A 19,055-nucleotide genomic window follows, 5' to 3' on the forward strand; every position below is an offset into this window, starting at 1 on the left:
CTAACAGTACAAGTGAAATGAGGTGAGGGGCAACCTACCTTTGTTCAATAATTCAAAGTCCAGGATCTTTTTTTCACATGGGAATCTAATTTAATCTTCACAAAACCCTGAGAAATAGGCATTTACAAGGGGGGCTACTGAGATATGGAGAACTATAGCAGCTGACTCATGTGCACCCAGTGGGGAAGCAGCAGAGTCGGGGTGACTGAGTCCGTCCTTTGTTTCCAGTCCTGGTCATGGCTGGAGAGGTGGGGAGGAAGCTCCACTTCAGGGAGAGAAGCTGTGCTTCCAAACTACACTGTCACACAGGTCCCTGAGGGTACCCAGAGTCAGTAAGTAGGTTTGGGATGATTTTCGGGTATGCTGAGGTGAAACAGAAAGTGAGCAATGACAATCTGGACCACAAGTTCCTCTGGGAGCTGACACTGCATTTTGCACACAGTAGGTGCACAATAAGTAATAGCAGCTACACTTTGACTGTCACTTTTACTCCACACCACTCTTAGCTACTCTCTAAGAACAAGACAAACTTCCTATCCTCTACAAAGAAACTTTACAATTTATCATACAGATTTGGAGAAAAATGAAAAAAAAATCAACATACTGTTTTTCTGGCTGCACAACTGCAATCTTTCTCTTCTTTTGGGCTATAAACAGACAAAATATAGGAAGAGAAAAAGAAAGTCACATTGTTAGTGGGACAGATGCATTTTTAAAAATGACAGTGTAAAGACATGCCCATTTTAAAGTAGCACTTTAAATACTGATGAGTTATTGTAGTCAAGCCACAATTTTATATTAATTTCTTCTAGCATAAAACAAGGAGTCATCAGACAAGAGATCTTAATAGAACCTGGTGCATTTAATCTTATCACTACGCTGGCTACTTTATTTTGAAAGGTGCTTTTAATAAGAAAGAAAAAAAGAGTACATCAGTGTACTTGTGAAGATAAACTGTTGCAAGCATGATGATCCAGAATGATTTCTCCCTCAGAAGCTGTGATAAGGCAAATAATGCTACACTGACAGTGTCCCCCAGATGAGCCCCAGAGGCCTGCATTTAAACTAGAATATTGAATTACTGGAAGAAGAAGTAGTGGTTAACAAATACATCTAGTCAAATATTGACATAAATCAGCAAATAATGATATTTTTGGATAAGAACACTTACAGTTTATATCTCTATCCAATTATATTTCTATATTACTACTATCACCTTAACAAAAATAGACCAGAGCTTTTGGCACCTATTAATCTTGGCTCAGATAATCCTGTGTCTTCCGATGTAAGCATAAATTAATTCCACCAATACTTCAAAAGCTGTGAGAGTCTGGCAGGATAGAGTCAGAGTTTGCCTGCTCACAGCAAAAATGTATGGTTAATAAATGAATGCAAAAATTCATTAAATACTCAATAATATCTTTACCTATTCTTGACTTTATTTGGCATTTGATTCTAGTTGTTACTATAAAAAGTATAAATTTTTATGTTCTCCAAGGTTAAAAAAAAGGAGTTATAGAATGACTTGTCTAACTCAGTCTGGGGCTGAGGGTGGGAAGCCTGATTATATGGTAGCCTGGTAAGGAGCCAAGCACAACAGAAAAATAAAGCAGAAACACTACAATGTTTCATCCAACATGTGATTTTGCTTCAGAAAAACTGAAAGCACTTGCAGCCCCCCACATCCATGTGCAAGAGGGAGGGAAAAGATACAAGATGCTATTAACTCTTATCTAAGGGTAAACAAGGACAAAAATGACTGAGTTCAACCCCCTAGCAGACCTCAGGGAAGATATTACTTGATAAGTTCGATCCAGTTAGAGTTTTATCTTCTCCTCACTTAAAAATATTTCTAATCAATGAATGTTCTCTGAATCTTAGGGACACACTCTCCCCACTTATGATGCAGATTCTTAACCAGCTCCGTAGTGAGTAAAGCACAGCATTCTATACTGCTCTTGGTGAATATGGGGGGAGGGAGACCCTTCCAAATCTGTGGACATCAGGGATGTGAAGCCCACTATGTGATGGAACTTTGTTCACAGCTATGTCTGGGGAAGAAATGGAAGTTACCATAGAACAGGGTGCTGGGGAGAAGTAGAGATGGCATGCAAATTCCATAAAGAAAATATCGGAAATGCAATCTCTTTAATGGAAAGGTGAAGCCCACAATCTTTGAGAATTCATAACCTTTGATGTGCTTTAGGGTGGGATAATAAATGCAAAGATTTATTAGGATTTTGAAGCAGTACCATCTGAAGATAATGACCTAAAATAACATTTTAAAACCACTGTTGTATGTATTAAAATGTACATGAGTGTTTGTGTGTTTGTGTGTCTATGTGTGCATACTGCTGTATTGTTCAACTATCAGCACTGGTTTTATTTGGTATTTCTGTGATCACAAGGATGTGAGTAACACACTTTTTAACATACAGTTGAAATCTCACTGACTAACTAGTGCTATGAGTAGGTTCAATATTTTTAAGTATTTCCGTAAATTATTGGACTATGTATGATTCCTTTACAGGAAATTGCAAGAGAAATATTAGATCTTGCTAAGAAATGATAATATAAAAACATGGTATCTAATTTAATTTTTATCCCATCAACATAATGGATTGCACACAAAACCGGAAGTAAAGATTTAAGATATATCTTTTTTTTTTCTATTTATCTCTCTGGGACTCTCAATGGCCTCCTTACTTGGATCGTAAACCTGTGGAATGCATCCAAATGTTAATCTCATGCACATACTTGAAGGATAACAGAGAAAAAACTGGTGTTATTTGGGCCATCTAAAATCTTCCTCTAATTTTTATGACTTTCCATACAAAATTACCTAGCTATTCACCAGATCACACATTATCCACCATCTATTTAGCTGGACAACACTCACAGACTGTTTTGTGTGGTGTCGTCAAAGGGTAAGAATTAGCTTCACACCAGCCCACTGGGAAGATATCCATGGATTCCACATCGACAATGACCTCTGGCACTGGAGTCTGCAGACCTGCAGGGAAGAAACAAAGACAATAAGTACAACAAAGAAACAGAGGAAAATCGGAGAGCATCCCTAGGACTGAGAAACATGGTCCTTCGAATGTTAAAAAAAAAAAAAAAAAAAAAAAACTATAGCATTTCAGACATGACTTTATGGAGTCTATAGTCTTGAGATAGATACAAATGTTCAAAATTATACAACAGAGAACAGATAAGGGAGTTCCAAAAAAGTGGGGGTTTGGAAAAGAGAGACACTTCCCTCTGAAAATTGGGAAGGAGAAGGACTTGGGAGAGACTGGATCTGAGCCAAGTGCTCTGGAAGGAATAGTGCCTCCTTCTCTAAGGGCAGCTATGAAATTGAGAAAATGAGGGAGCTTGGGGTGGGGGCCACAGGGCACACATGTAAGACACCATGCCATGTTTCCCCCAAGTCCAAGCAAAGATCACCTCAATAGTCCAACATGACAGCTCAAAGCGGCTGCTGATTGATTCCAGTGATTAGGAGCCCAGCCTGGTGAGGAGGCAGTGCCTCCAGGGAACTTGTTAACTTCCCAGCTTGACCTGAGATGCTGATTTTGAACTCCACTGATTTTGAACTCCGTTTGTGGTCTGCAGAGTCTGGCCAAGTCACACCAAAGTTGTTTATGCAGGAATGTCTTTTTAGGGGGATCTGCCCAACCACCATGTCCTGTCTCATAAACCCAATCATGCCTTGTGATAAACTGGCATCACAGCCAGGAAAATAAAAAGACCAGAAATCCGTATACAACAGCAGTGTACGTTTCAAGGAGGGCTGGCTACACAACAAATTTGGAACCCAGCCCACTCGTTATAAGAAGAAAATTCTATCCTGGATCAATAGTTCTTAAGGAAAAACATGGCTAGAGAGAAACTCCTGAACCAAGAATCAAAAGAGCTGTTTATAGAGAGCAATTCCTGGGCTCTGACCTCTTAATCTAGTATACTTTGGTTTCCTCACTGAGAACCAAGGTGAAAACACCACAGTAAACCCTGTTAGACTCCGTGTCACCACGCCTCACCTGATAAATGTGGAATCACCCCATCCCTCCCCCCATGAAATTATCATTTCAGGAAACTAACTATACAAGATGGTCCTAACAGCACTGTTACCACCACGACTCCTGTCTCCTAACTCCTCACCCTAAAGCAGACACCGTGAAAACCAAGTACGTTATTTGGTAAGGACAAGCTGCTAATTTAGTGTGAAAAATCAATGTACTGTTGAATATCTAGGACCCCAATACATACATGTTATCATACGTTATTCTGATTTTGACTGGTTCTCCAAGAAACCAACCAATTTTCTACATGCTTAATTCTATAATTTCAAGGATATATAAGTTAAAGGAATGGAAAAAGGTTTATAGGGCTTATTTCTTAATGAAGTGAACAGAAATCATTTCTGACTAATATCATAAGATTTGGTCAGTATTGAACCTAATTGCTAAAGGAATCATCAAGTCAACATCAAACAGTCGGTTCAAATAGACCAAAGGTGAAGATGCTCCCTGCAGCTTCCAATGTGGCTGTGACTGCCCCGTCCTGCAGGGCTCCCGAGTCTCCAGAGGACCAGCACAAGGGCCCAGCACCAGGTTGCTTCTTTCTTAGCTATGTGATCATTTTGCCAACAGGTTAAATTCATTCACCAAAAATGTTTGTATTTCCAGATTTGTGTTTAGTTACAAATAAGCTTTTCAATGACATTCGAAGCAGCACTTCAAAAGGAAGCATATGGTGAAATTCAACTTCAAGTTCCTCCTAAACTGTCTTTCATCTCTAATGTTCTTCTGGTACAAACATCACATCATATTAATGCTTTAGTACATACTTACATATGACGAATGCATTAACAAGGCCACTTACTACAGCTGTTTTACCATCTTTACAATTGTCTGATCACGCCTCCCATTCAATTGAGCTTAGAGAGGCCAGCCACCCTTTTCTCAAGAGACTTAATAGCCCTGCTTCCTTCCAACCCAATCTAGCCTATGAAGGCATCTGTTAAGTGAGAGTGGGTAGAAACATGGGTGATTTAACAACCAGGAAAGTTTTCCCAACCCCCAAACTTTTCAAATCCCATTCTTATTTCCTTGAATCAACCTTATAAACCTAGATAACTCTGACCAGATTCAGAATAATCTTTAAAAAAAATCATTATTTTCCAAGTTGGGGACCCAATAACTTACAAAATCATCCATTAAAATGAGCACAAAGCTCCTCCTTGCTCATTCCAGGATACATGCAAAGCACCTAGGCAAAACTGGATGTGTCACTAAAGATCAATTCATTTTTATCATTTTATAGGAAAAAAATCCCTTACGAATAACTCAAGATCATACTCAATCTTTGTCTAAGCTGCACCCTATCAGTACAGATTCCACATGTCCAATCTTATCCACAATATTCATCTCAAAATTAATTAGGGAACTGAAAATATTCTTCTATGGGAAAATGTATAAAAAAGTAGGGTCTGTCCAAATGATGGAATGTTCCCCAGATATAGAAAAGAATGAGAAACCTGTGTATAGACTTACATGTAAACATCTCCAAGATGTATTATGAAGTAAGAAAAAGTATGCAAGCAGAGTGTGCGCTTACCTATTTAGTAAGGGGGAAGTAACATATATTCATATGTCCATAAAACAAACCTGGAGGAAAATGCAAGATACTAACACTGGGAAAGGAACCATGTTGCCAGGGAATAGCGAATCACAGAGCAGGACGGAGAATATGACCAAAGATACTTTTACTATTTGTGTGCCTTTGCCACTTATCTATTTTACAGACACAACCTCACAACCTCCAAAATGACAACATCACAACAAAAGATATCCAGAGAAGAAAGGAAGAACCCTGCACATAAATGTGGTATTGCCACGGAGATCAGACTAATAAGATAAAGTTACCATTAAAGAAAATAAAACTAAACAACAACGAATCATTGCACTGCTACAAGATACTCTACACTCACAAAATAAATTGACAAGAATATGACTTTTGTGAGAATCACAGTGGAACTTTAAAATAATCCTGCTTTTTCCCATCTTCAGAGGATTTTGTTCTTAATTCAGCAAATGACAAAGTTCTCCTTGTCCTTGCTGTTGAAGAGGCTTTGTATGAGAGATCAACCCAACCAAAGACACAGAGCAGTGCCTTCAGGTCAGTGACCTATTCTAGACAGAAGGTTAGGATGAAAAGTGGAGATGACCTGGAAGGACACTTCAGTGTGTTCCCAGGAACACAATTCTAGCCGACTCCATGCAGTTATATAATTACCTCACTTTCAGCAAAATCACAGAGGAGAGGGCAAGCGGGGATGGGCTCCAGAGTAAGATACTACCAGGTGCCATGGGCAAGAGAAATCGGAGGGTAGAGTGGCCCAGAGTCAACCTCGAGGAAGGAAAATGATTTTCATTTACTTTGGTAATGGAATTGGAACAACCTCTTCATCTCGTTTAAAAGCCTGGATGGAAAGGAAAGTGAGAGTATCGAAGGGAACGAGCCAACTTGTAAACTTCCCACTGCAACTCACAGGGTACGCCAAATGCATGCAGGCTCAGGAGTGAACAAGAGAAGCCTGAGGAGAATGAAAAGTGGGTCTGACTGTCCCAGAGAAAGCAAGGACTGGGTGCTGGACACCCTGCATGCCGCTGCCAGGCTTGTTCCCTGTACAGATGCCAAATTACCAGTCAGCTTTCAGAGCACCCCCTTGTCAACCGTGGAGCCCAACTCCTAAGGAAGAAGACACGGGTAAAACTAACTGGCAAGATCAAGGTATCAGAGGAAAGATGGTCTGAGAGCAAACAAGAGAAGGGAATAAAAGGTGTCTATGTGGGGTGTGTGCATGTGTGTGCATGTGGGTGGAGAGAGCCAGAGACACTCCCACAATAGCAAACACTTAGAGCAGTTACTGCACACCAGACACATATTTCTCCATAGGTTTGAGCCTCACAACAATGCTTTTTTTTAAAAAAAATAAGGTCTGTTTTCATCTCCATTTTATAGATGAGCAAACTTGAACTACAGGAAAAGATGATCCAGTTGGTCAGTGGAAGATGCAAGATTTGAACCTGGACAATCTACCTGAGAGCCTTAGAAGGCATGAGGTGAGTAGTTCTAGTTTCTTACCCCTGAGTGGGGCTCTCCAGCATCTGTTTCCTTCCTAGGAGATCCCCATGTCTCATGTGTAGAATCCCCATATCAAGCAGAAGAAAGAGTCAGATAACCCTGTCTCTGCAGGAAGGTGCACAGGTTCAGATTCTCTCTTCAGGGCTCTGGAGTCTTGAGAACGTGGTCACCTAAAAGTCACATTCATCACAATGGCAGCTAGGAACCTCAAACTTTGTTTTGGTTCCTCTGTCAAACCTCTGGAGAGGTGAGGCCCCCAGCCTGTCATCCACAGCCTTACAAATAACTCATGTCCTGCTGAAGACAGCCAGAGCCAGCTCTGGTCCTGGCCACAACAAAACAAGTGTGGTCCTATTAACCATCTCTTCCCCAGTCAGCTCCTGCTCTGGGGTCACATTTTTCATCTGTCCACGTAATACTGCAACAGCCTAATCTGAGGAAGCAGTTTCTCCCACAAATGTTTCCCAGAGGCCATACCTCTTTTGAAAGATGTTAAAACCACCCACGCTGGCTTGAAATATAATTACTTTCCCTTGTCTCATTTTTGCAAATGTATGCAAAATGCTTATTAACTACCTAACTTCTTCACAAATTATGGGAAGGCTTAATAACAGGCCGTTGATTTTCCCTCCTCTCCTAAACACAAAAGATTGGGTCAAATAGGTATTTCTCAGCTGAAACACCTTGCCTGTTTGACCTATTAGAGTTGTTTAGAAACTCTACTGTGTGTAAAATTCATGAGGGAGGGTGGCTTGGAGGTGCTGATTCCTAGCCCTTGCTCCCAGGGACGTGGATGCCCCCTCAGGAATGTGTATTTTAGCAGGACCCCAGTGGATTCTGATGTAGAGGGTCTTTCATTGAAACCAAGCCAAACATAAGGAAAAACTGATCAAGCGGTTTTTGAATTTCAGCCTCAAAGTGTAAAATATCTCACCCTCTCAAAATTCAACTGGAAAAGCGGCATTTCTTCAGAGACTGCTATATCTTAAAACAGCATTTTGTTCAGAAACACACATTTACTTACTCCTCGTGTCTATTCAGTGAACATTTAGTAATCAAAGCGCACACGATGTCTTGTAGCGACACTGCTGTGTGAGATGCTAATACAGGAAGAGCCCTGTGTAATGGCTCAGAGCACTACACCAACCTCGTGGAGCTTAAAGGCACAATGAGAGGTCCTTCCTGATGGAGCACAGGTTCCTTCGGGGCAGGAGATTAAAAATGAGTTGAGCTCACTCCACTTCCACTGACTGAGGACTTACTATGACATGCCGACCATGACTTTCAACACACCCAGCCAATCTCACGACCGTCCTGGAAAGTAGGTCTTGTCATTATACACATTTTATAGAGCTGTACAAGTAAGAAGAGAGACTGGGTGAACTCAGAAAAAACTCAAGACCCTCCCCCCAACCCAGGACACATGGCAGTTAAATGCCATGCCATGGAATTTAGACTTGAATTTGTAAGAAATGTTCTCACTGAATATTACTAGGAAGGCATGAGTGTATTTCACAAAGATGACACTCAGAGCCCCAAGGAGATGGCAGAGGAAGCAGTTAGGATACCAAAGGGATTGTGAGGGCGAGGGGATAGAGACCTGAATTGCAGCGTGGTAGTGAAAAGACAACACACATGAGATCAGGACCAAGTAACAAATGTGTTATGAAGGGTCCTGGAAGAGCAACAGTCAAAAATCATTTTAGAGCTTCTAACTCGGAAGACTTCATGGTTTCTAACTCGGGTAGAATAATGGTCCCACTGAGCCAGGCAGGACGGTCAGGAGGAGCAGAGGCAGGGTTGTATTTAAACCGATGCCCACGTGGAGGCATCTGCAGGGGACACGATGGGGTGATGAATGTGCTCACTGTCAGTGTGGGGTACTCGGACTCGTTGACAGAGTGGCCATCTGAAGTCACGGAGAAAGTGAGGCTGTGCAGAGGGGTGAGGAAAAGGACTTTGAAGAGTCCTGAACTAAGAACGAAGGTGAAGCCAAGAAAACTCATCTAAGAAGGGGAGACTGAGGGAAGCTAAACCTGCCTGGCCCAGGATTCTTGAAAAACAGGAGGAGAGACTTTGAAAGAGGGCCAATGAAGATCAAATGCTGCTGAGAGGACAGGAAATATTCCAGAGATGATCACAATGACAACAGAGAGATTTAAAGAGAAAAAAGAGAGAAAAAGAAAGCATCACAGATTTAAAAAAAAAAAAAAAAAAAAGAGAACCAACCAACCAGAGCAAGAGATGGAGAACGCACTAACTCTCTTACATAGACGTAAGGAGGAAGCCCCAGCAGCCTCCCACCATCCCTACCAGGAACACAGGTGCAGAAACCCAGGCAGGGCAGGCATGTTCTCCTGCCTGGGGTCTTGCTGCATTCCAATCTTTAAGGGTGGAGAAAAGGAATGCGGCACCATCCCCAATACCCTACAGACTTAGAGAGCTCCAACATGCTCCTGATGGCACTGGAAGAAATCAGGGACCACACAGGCACTGGGCCATACATGTACTGTGCTCGCCAATGTGGAATGTGAAGTTCATGATACACCAATGCAATTCCTGGACTCTAAAAACGTATCGCCTAAAGCTATATGTAAGCATGAATTCATAGACTGAACTTTCTAGAATTGCTTTGCCAACATTGATCATGAAAATTTTTTATTTTCTCCAGATTTCATTTCATTTCACTCTGTCAACAAATTCTTTAACCCTGACTAAGCCACAAGCCTCCTACATGCTGATGAGGTGGCCAGGTTTTGAGAATCAAAAAGACCACATGACAGGTTATTATATAAACTAACAGTATGTAAACATAAAAGCGTCATTATTAGTAGCAAATCCTGCAAAGAGGTGTCCTCACACAAATGCTGTATGATTCCATCCATACAAGGTCCCTAGAGTAGTAACTTCGGAGAAACAAGAAGCAGAAATTAAACTCCACTTCCTTCACCCCAGTTCCTGGCAGGAAGGTTGCCAGGAACTGGGGTGAAGGAAGTGGAGTTTAGTTTCATGGGAGCAGCTTTAATTCTGTAAGAGGGAACCTCTGGAGGTGGGCGGTGGTGATGGCGGCCCAACAGCATGGACATACTTGATGCCACTGAATACACACTTGAAAAAGGTTAGAAGGTTAGTTAACATGAGGAACTTTACATCACGTATACTTTTACTATAATTATTTAAAAGTAAAATAATGGTGTTTGGGTTTTTTTTTCAATAAAATCTCTCTGTTGTGGAACTATGGATAAAAATCTGACCTAGTCAAAGGTCTTGTTGACCTACTGCATTAACCCCTGGAAATGCAGGCTGCAATCACTGGGTCTCCTTTGCAGTGTAAAACGAAGTTGTGCCTGTGTATGCACAGGCAGAGCATCCCTAATCTGAAACCCTGAGATCAGAAACCGTGTGAGTGTTGTCATGACACCATAAGTAGAAAATTCCACACCAGGAATCTCTATTTCTTGCACGAAATTATTTAAAAGAACATATAAAATTACCTTCAGGCTATGTGTACAAGAAACATAAATGAATTTCATGTTTGGATTTGAGTCCTATCCCTAAGATATCTCATAATGTACGTGGAAATATTTAAAAATTTTTTTAAAAACCCAAAGTCTGAAACACCTCTGGTCCCAGGCATAAGTGTTACACTCCATCTGTGTTTAGTTATGTGTCTGGTAAAGTGCAACTCACGAGAGAAGCTAAGGAAGGCAACACCGTGATGGGAACTCTCCTAATGGAAGAGAAAGAGCCTGTAGCATGAGGGAAACATTTGTGCCATGTCTGTCCCATGAGAGAACAACCTGGAACAAATCCGAAGTTACTTGGTTGAGAGAAGGTGGAGGCTCAGGTATGGGGGCCAGCATGCACTGCTGCAACATCCCTGACCCACGTTACACGATCACGTCCTGACGGTAGACATGAGTATCTACAGCGGAAGGCAAAAATAAGAGAACCGCCACCTTGTCCCTAAACACCAACCCCCAGCACCACACACTGCCCTTCCTATGCATGCTGTGTCAGAGCTTAAAGTTCCTCCATATGGACTTAAATAACACAACTTTAATCTCAGATCCTTTATTCCTTGCTTCCTTTTCAACAACAGATCCTTTATAGATACCTATGAATGAATGAACTTCAAGAAAAGTCAAATATGAATGAGAAATGATCATTTTAATTACCTAAAGTGTTAAGCCATGTGTTGAAAAGACCTCAATGTAATGCATAAAATAATGAATAAAATTGTTAAAAGTACATTTTAAATTTTAAGTGTCAAATAAATGGTCTATTATCAGAAAAATAATCATCATATAAAATAATTTAATAGTCACAAAGTGACCATAATGAATTCCTATCATTTTAGCCCCAGGATTGTTATTTTATATATTATAAATATATACATATATATAAATTATATACAATTTTATTATTTATATGTACCTATAAAATAATAATAAATAAATACACACATAAAATAACAAGAAATAACTACCATTAAGTTGTCACTTTAAAAGGCAAATTCTCAATAAAGGTGAAAAACAAAATAGAACCCAAAACGAAACTCAAGCGAGGCCAAGCAGTGAGACTGGAATTTTACCTTATCTGTGCATGTTTTTTTCAGTGATGAGACAGATGCAAGATTTTGACCAATAATTCCAGATGATATTCAATAAGCAATATATAATATTCAACAGATTGTTCAAAACCCTTTTTAAAAATATGAGTTAAGTTCTGAAACACGAATCATCTGTTTTCTGAACTGTTTCCTAATGTTAACTCCTTTTCATTACTGCACAAAGTACTCCAGAGAGTAAGAAGAACTGACGTGAGCTGACTTCCTTTTTTTTTTTGCTATAAACCAGAACTTTATATTCAAAAAGGAGAAATACTATCAAAAAATATTAAAAACATATTCAACATTGGCCAGCACTCTTTTTAAGAAGTGGGAAGCTCTATGGTCCTAGCGGATAAAACAACTGAGAAAATTACAGAGCAGCAGACATGAACCCCAGGCACATCTTAATGGCTTTGCTAGTTTCTCCATTTACAAAAATCAGGACACTCTCAGTGCTGTTTGTGTTAGGTAATTAACAGCTGTAATGCACACTGAAAGTAGAAACTGCTAAATAAATAAAGACTGCCAAAGAATTTGAACCATAATGTGCTAAGTAATAATGATGAAACATAGGCTTCTAACTTTATCGTTTTTGTTTTCAAATTAATAATGCAAATAAGACTGATCTTATTACCATGGCTCAGCACAGTGCTAGAGAGCAAGTTGGCTTTAGGGATCAGAAATCACAGAAGGGATCTTGTGTCTCCAACAGAAGATGACTCAACTCTACAGGCAGCAATGAAGACATTCACGTTCTGTTCCAGTTGCTACAGAAATACCACTATTTTGCCTGTGTCTATCTTTTTTGTTCATTCCAAATAGAAGCTGCTCTACTTGAAAAATCCACTAAGCAATCAATGTTTTGAGAATTACCATCTATTTCACATTGATTGTGAAACCCTAAACCACATCAGTGCTTTAAACTATGTTCTGGGAATTAACAACACAATCACATCTAAAATGACCATTCTCTACATTTTCCAATCTATTACAATATTTATAAGTTTGCAGGAGCATCTGAGAAGTTTCTGTGCATTTTTAGACTTGCTTACTAAGGAAATAAAGATGAGAAGAGATCAGGATCCATTTCTAGACCTTCCCTCCAAACTTCACTCTCCACTGGTGATATCAGCACTTATAAGAGTTAAACTATGCTTAGACAGGAAAGCTAAATATTTTACTACTCATTAGCTGTTCTTATCTTTTGCATATATATATTTGAAATAACTACTGAGTTTTGTGAAATTAAATTAAAAAGACCCCAAAATTACAGAAATCATGGAAAAGATGGGAGAACCTTAGATATTAAATATATTTTAATATATACCTGGAAAACATGGTCTTCTGCCTAAATCTAAAATCTGATCAAGGTTCTATTCACCAAAAAAAAAAAATAAAAAAATTTTGCTTTGTGAATTTTATGAACACTTATAAATAAACTGTGGCTATAAAGAACAATTTCAACATCACTGAAGAAATAAGAGTAAATCTTGTTTATTATCCATTTGGGGAGAAAGTCATCCCCCAATAATATTTTGAGAAAAAAAATTAAAGGTCCACAGAAGAAACTAAAGTAAAGGGTATTATTCACATTAAAATGCAAACATATAATTTTATTCTCATAATAACCAAGACCTCAAATACCATTTTTAGTGACTCATATTAATTTAATTGTGACATTAGCTTTTATAATCATAGATGTAAAAAGACCACTGTGTTCCAAACATAATTATCTCACCAGCATCTCATTTCACAAAATTATTAGTTAAGATGAGAGCCTCTGAGTGAATTTATATTTGATTTGTTTCACTTATTTAAGAACACTGAATAATTTAAGATCTGTTTAAATACAGGGGAAGCCACGCGCTATCCGCCACCCTCCTCCCTGAGAGTGAATGTCTGCACCCTGCTGTCTCCAGACAGGCCCCAGCTCTGCTGAATGCACACCAACCGGGCCTACCTTCCAGATGAAGCCACATCAACCGCCCCTTCACGCTGACCACAGAGGCCACACAGAGTTCTCCTGGATTCCGGGGGTTCACGGCTTCCAGTTTCATGTTCTTTGTGAAACCCCGACTGAAGGACGTCTGAAAGAGAAACAGAACCGGCACTGAGACCAGAGCTACCCCAGAAGATAAGGGCAGAGCACGTCGGGTGGGGATAGACTTGTGCCCTCCTCTCATCCCAGGACAGGAAGAGGGCTGGTCTGCACATTCACTGTTCCTCCCATTTGTGAAAAAAGAACCATGCATGTTTCATTCTGGCACTCCAGAAGCTAGAACTCTGCTTGGCAAACAGTGGGCACCTGATAAATGAATCAGGATATGAATACACTTTTCCCAGTTCTGCATGTGCCTTTACTTCTACGGGATCACGGATACACACATCATTTCTCCTGATTTCCTATATTCCTTGCTAAAAATCATACTTAGGCATATTTGAGGTTGTTGAAGTGGGCACATGGAGTATCCACCTGGCCTTGTTTTCTTTGAAGACTGTCCTTTAACATGTCTTACAATACAGTGGTGATGGATCTACACCCCACCCACCCATGGTTTTTAAAATCTGAAATTATTTTTATTCTCCCTCTGTTCTGTTTATTCATATTTGCTTCCTAAATTAATTTTTGAAATTTTACCTATGGTAAAATTCACTCTTTGGGGTGTGCTATTCCCTGAAGGTAGGGCTGTTAGACTAACACAAGGCACGTGTCTATAGCCACAATCAAAGGACAAAAAGAACAGTTCCTTCAACCCCCAAACTCCCTTGTGCTGACCCTTTGATAATCAGTCCCTCCTCAATGCTCAATCACCAAACTCTTTTTAGTTCCTATCAGTTTGTCTTTTTTTTCTTACAGTGTCATACAAATGGAACCATACTGTGTGGAGACTTTAAAACCTGGCTTCTGAGAAAAACTGCATTTGAGATCCACCCATGTCACTGCATGAGTCAATAGTCTGCTCCATTTTATGTCTGAGTAGTTTATATAGACATACCTTGCCAGTTAAGGCACACTGGAGCCCTTTCCAATATTCAGTGAATCTGAACAAAGTTGCTATAAACATTCAGATACAAGATTTTGTGGAAATGGAAGTACACTAAGCTGCTCGGGTTGCCATAACAAAACACCAGAGACTGAGTGGTTTAAACCACAGAGAATTATTTCTTCATGGTCCTGGAGACTGGAGGTTCTCAGCTTGTGGGTGCAGTCTTCTCCCTGTGTCCTCAGGGGTCTTCCCTCTCTGTAGGTCTGTCTCCCAACTTCTCTTCACTAAGTCATACTGGATTAAGGCTCAGCCATAGGACTTCATTTACACTGATTACTTGAAGATCCTGCCTCCACATTATGAGATACCCAAGGGTAAAAAATAATGAGTTGTGGGAGGATGCAATTAAACTATTAACATTAATTTTTCAATTCTCAAGAAATCAGATTGTGGACCACATGGTAGATGAATGTTTAATTATTTAAGGCACTGTCAAATTGTCTTCCAAACTGGCAGTGCTATTTTACATTCCCCCAGCAACATACTGCTACAAATACTCATTGGCACTTGGTGTTGCAGGCTTTTCACAATTTAGCCATTCTGCGGGATCTAGTGGCACCTCACTGTGGTTTTATACTTGGTTTATCCTATTGAGCAATGATGCTGGGCATTTTTCTCCCCATCTCTTTGTCTTCTGGATAGCTTCTTAGGTGATGTGCTGCTTTTTCTTATTCCACTGTGTCTCCAATTATACATGTCTTATTCCTCACACACCTGATATTTCACTTGTCATTTTTTCTCCTTGCCAATCTTTTTCTCTCTATTCTTCAGATAATTTCTACATTCAAGGTCATGGATTCTTTCCTTTATCATCTCCATTCTGCTATTAATTTTGATTATTGCAGGTACTGTATTTCTCAGTTACAGAATTTCTCTCTCTTTGCAATACCGAGGATTGAAATCAGGGTCACTCTACACTGAGTTAAATTCCCAGTCCATTTTTTTTTTTTTCTTATTTTGACACAGTGTCTCACTAAGTTGTTTAGGCTGACCTCAAATTTGCAATCCTTCTGCCTCAGCCTCGCAAGTCACTGGGATTACAGGTGTGTACCAGCACACCTGATTCAAAATTTCTCTTTTTTGTATTTTCTACTTTTTCTTTAGGAATTCCTATCTTTTTATTCATAATGAGGATATTTTCCTTTACATATATGGTTCTCAAACTTTAAGGTATATCACATAATCATGTTGACAGCTTTTGAAAAAGCGGACTACTGAGCCTTCTCCAGTTTCTGATGCAGTTGATTATAAGTGGAGGTAAAAAATTTGTATTTCCAACAAATACTCAGGTGACCCTGCAGCTACTGGTATAGGGACCACACTGAGAACCATGTTCCACATCACTGAGCTTAGATAGTCACAGGAAGGGTTTTCAATATTTATCTGCTACTTTCAACATCCGGATCATGCTGGGTTTGGTCTGTATATCTTTCCTATTGGAAATGAATCAATTTTCCAGTCTTTCCCTGTCTTGAGCAACTTTGGATTGAAACTTGTACATTATAAACATTATGGTATGGAGACAGTGGATTGTGTTATATTCTCACCAAGGATGCCAATTTTTCAAAGTCCGTCTTGAGAAGCAGAAAGCTCTCAGTCCTGTTCTCTTGCCCTCATCTAGGCTAGTGGGGTCTGAGGGATGATACCATATGTAATTGTCCTCATCCTGGCACAGATATGATTCAACCAAAGAGAAAAGGGGCACTACACACAGGATCTACACTTTCCCCTCTTGACCGTTCCCGTGGGAAACTCCTTTCAACTTCCAGTACCTATGATCACCCAAATTCAACAATATGCTTCACCAGTGCAAAAGACTGTGAGGTCTGCATCCCTCTGTAGCTATCCCGCACCTCACCAACTCTGGCTGTTCTCAGAATGGGACAAATGGCCACACTGCTGCTTCCTTCTGACCACTCCCCCTGACCACAATGGCCTATTCTGATTTGTCCTCCACTGCCCCCATATGGGGTTTTTGGTACAGTGTCCAGTTGCTACCTACAGGAGGGTCAATTCAGTATGAGCTCACTCAGCCAATACCCGAAGCAAAACTCCCTCCTAACATTATTTTTAAGTAAATATGAAAATTTTCCCAATCATTAGCTACTATAAATTCTAATAGGACTGGAGTTGTGGCTCAGTAGTAGAGCCTGGCATGTGTGAGACACTGGGTTGGGGTCTGAGCACCACACATAAATAAATAAAGGTCCACTGACAACTAAAAAAAATTATAGACAGGCAGAGTGGTGCATGTCTATAATCCCAGTGGCTCAGGAGGCTGAGACAGGAGGACGGCGAGTTCAAAGTCAGACTTGGCAATCTAGGAAGGCCCTAAGCAATGCAGTGAGACCCTGACTCTAAATAAAATACAAAATAGGGGTGGGGGTGTGGCTCAGTGGTCAAATGCCCCTAAATTCAATCCCCAGCCCAGTACTCCCCGCAAAAGATAAGTTATAATAGGACGGGTAATACTCTCTAAACAGATCTAGTTTGAAGTACATAAACTAAGGTAAACAGGTTCCTATTAAGCCATAGAGACTACATATTTCTGTGACTCATGAAAAGGAATCATTACCTGCCCTTCATTAAACTTCAGTTGAAAAATGAAATTATTATCTTCATATAATCTGAAGAGAAGTAGCTATTGTATGTTAAAAGATCAATTTGTCCCTTTCCAGAGATATTCTCGGTGGGCTATGTTTTTCTCCAAGTCATCCTGTCTCATCCACACATGTGATGTATTGAGCTTCTTTCTGATAACACAACTCGATAGCTGCCTGAAAAACCTCTAAGTAAGTTAAAATGCATTTTATTCTACTTAATAAGGGAAAGCTACAACCATGCAACCAATTTTCACTTCAACTCGATGCTTGAGGGTAATTTAAAGGATCAATAGCAAAACTGTTACCTATGAGTTTATTTTACTAAGCATTTGGCTGTGTCGATCCGTTTCCTAACTGCCTCTGATTGTTAAACATCCCGGGGGAAATGTCTTCCATGCATCCAATTCCACACCAGCTCCCTTCCAGCACACATGAGATGTGTGATTAAAAAATGAATTCATAATAAGCATTCCATTAAGGAGCACGTGGAGCAAGCTAACAAATTCAGCAAAGTACCAGTAATGCAATGCATATGCCAACAAGCAGACAACAATTCTGTCTGTTAAATAAACGGAGAGCCAGAAACAAAGGCATTCCTAATGAACACGGCAGCAAATTCATTACAGCAGATTTAATATTGGTAGTTAAATCCTGGATCAGCTCAGAAGTCAACTGGTGATGTAGCTACTTGTTCCACCATTAGAAGCCGCTTGAAGGACTCCAGGCTGAATGAGAGCAAAGGACAAAGAGAAGCTTCGGTGGAGCACCACTGTCATGGTGGAGGTGCTCCCTAACCACAGAAACAGGGGCAATGTATTTGCTTCCCAAAGAGAAGAATCAGGGAAGGAATATTTCTCTTGTGAGGTAAGAAGCACAATCTCAAACAGGCGTGGGAGTGATACAGGGTGTGTCCACAGTCCTAATGAAAGGTGGTCAGGCCAGTGGATTCTGAGATAGTGACAGCAGCATGGAGAAAAGTCAGGCAAGGCGATACTTGACCTAAGAAGCCTTTGGACCTCCCCAGCTGCAATCCTCATGGGCATGGCCACATAGCTGTCCCCACTGACCACATACCACACAGTCATTGACTGCTACAGAGAAACCGATTCTGTGTGAAAGCAATGACAGCCAGCGGAGAGGCCAGTTAGTCATTTAAGGGGCCCTGATTTCCAGTTCCCACCTCTGCCACTGAGCTGCTTCTGTATTTATGAGTACAAGTTGACCCAGCCATCGACCCACTTAATTTTTCAAAATCTGCATTTGACATATGCTCAGTTTTGAACTTCTAGTAAGCCAACACTCTCCCCTCTCACTTTTCCTGTTCTGTGATCCCTGGCGGTCAAATCACCATAGGGGAGGCAACGAGTCAGCAGCACCTTCAGAAACACGTTTCTCCTTCACACTGCTGTGTCTACAGGTTCCAAGCAAGAGAACTATACCTTTTGTTCTTAGCCTAGGAGATTAATGTTCATCACTAACAGTATGTTACACACACCAGGTATCTATTTACACTTCATTTTTAAGGTAGATAATATTCCATATTCCTTGTCATAGTTCCTAAGGTTGATGAAGCTTAAATGAATAATTTTATAGATTATTTTACAAGACCACATCTTACGACTTATTGCTACTTTATGTGTC

At 40.2% G+C, this 19,055-nt stretch overlaps 1 protein-coding gene across 1 annotated transcript in view; it reads right to left on the reverse strand.

The window, feature by feature from the left end:
• The window catches only part of Sfmbt2 (Scm like with four mbt domains 2), a 203,414-nt gene that overhangs the window by 37,112 nt on the left and 147,247 nt on the right, over nucleotides 1-19,055 (reverse strand). The window contains exons 11-13 of the mRNA XM_076831791.1: nucleotides 13,725-13,851; nucleotides 2,900-3,013; nucleotides 605-647 (exon numbers count right to left, since the gene is read on the reverse strand). Coding sequence (XP_076687906.1) covers nucleotides 605-647; nucleotides 2,900-3,013; nucleotides 13,725-13,851 — 284 coding nt within the window. The remainder of the gene's footprint in view (nucleotides 1-604; nucleotides 648-2,899; nucleotides 3,014-13,724; nucleotides 13,852-19,055) is intronic.

Source organism: Callospermophilus lateralis, chromosome 13, assembly GCF_048772815.1.
Source record: "Callospermophilus lateralis isolate mCalLat2 chromosome 13, mCalLat2.hap1, whole genome shotgun sequence".
NCBI classification, from domain to species: domain Eukaryota; kingdom Metazoa; phylum Chordata; class Mammalia; order Rodentia; family Sciuridae; genus Callospermophilus; species Callospermophilus lateralis.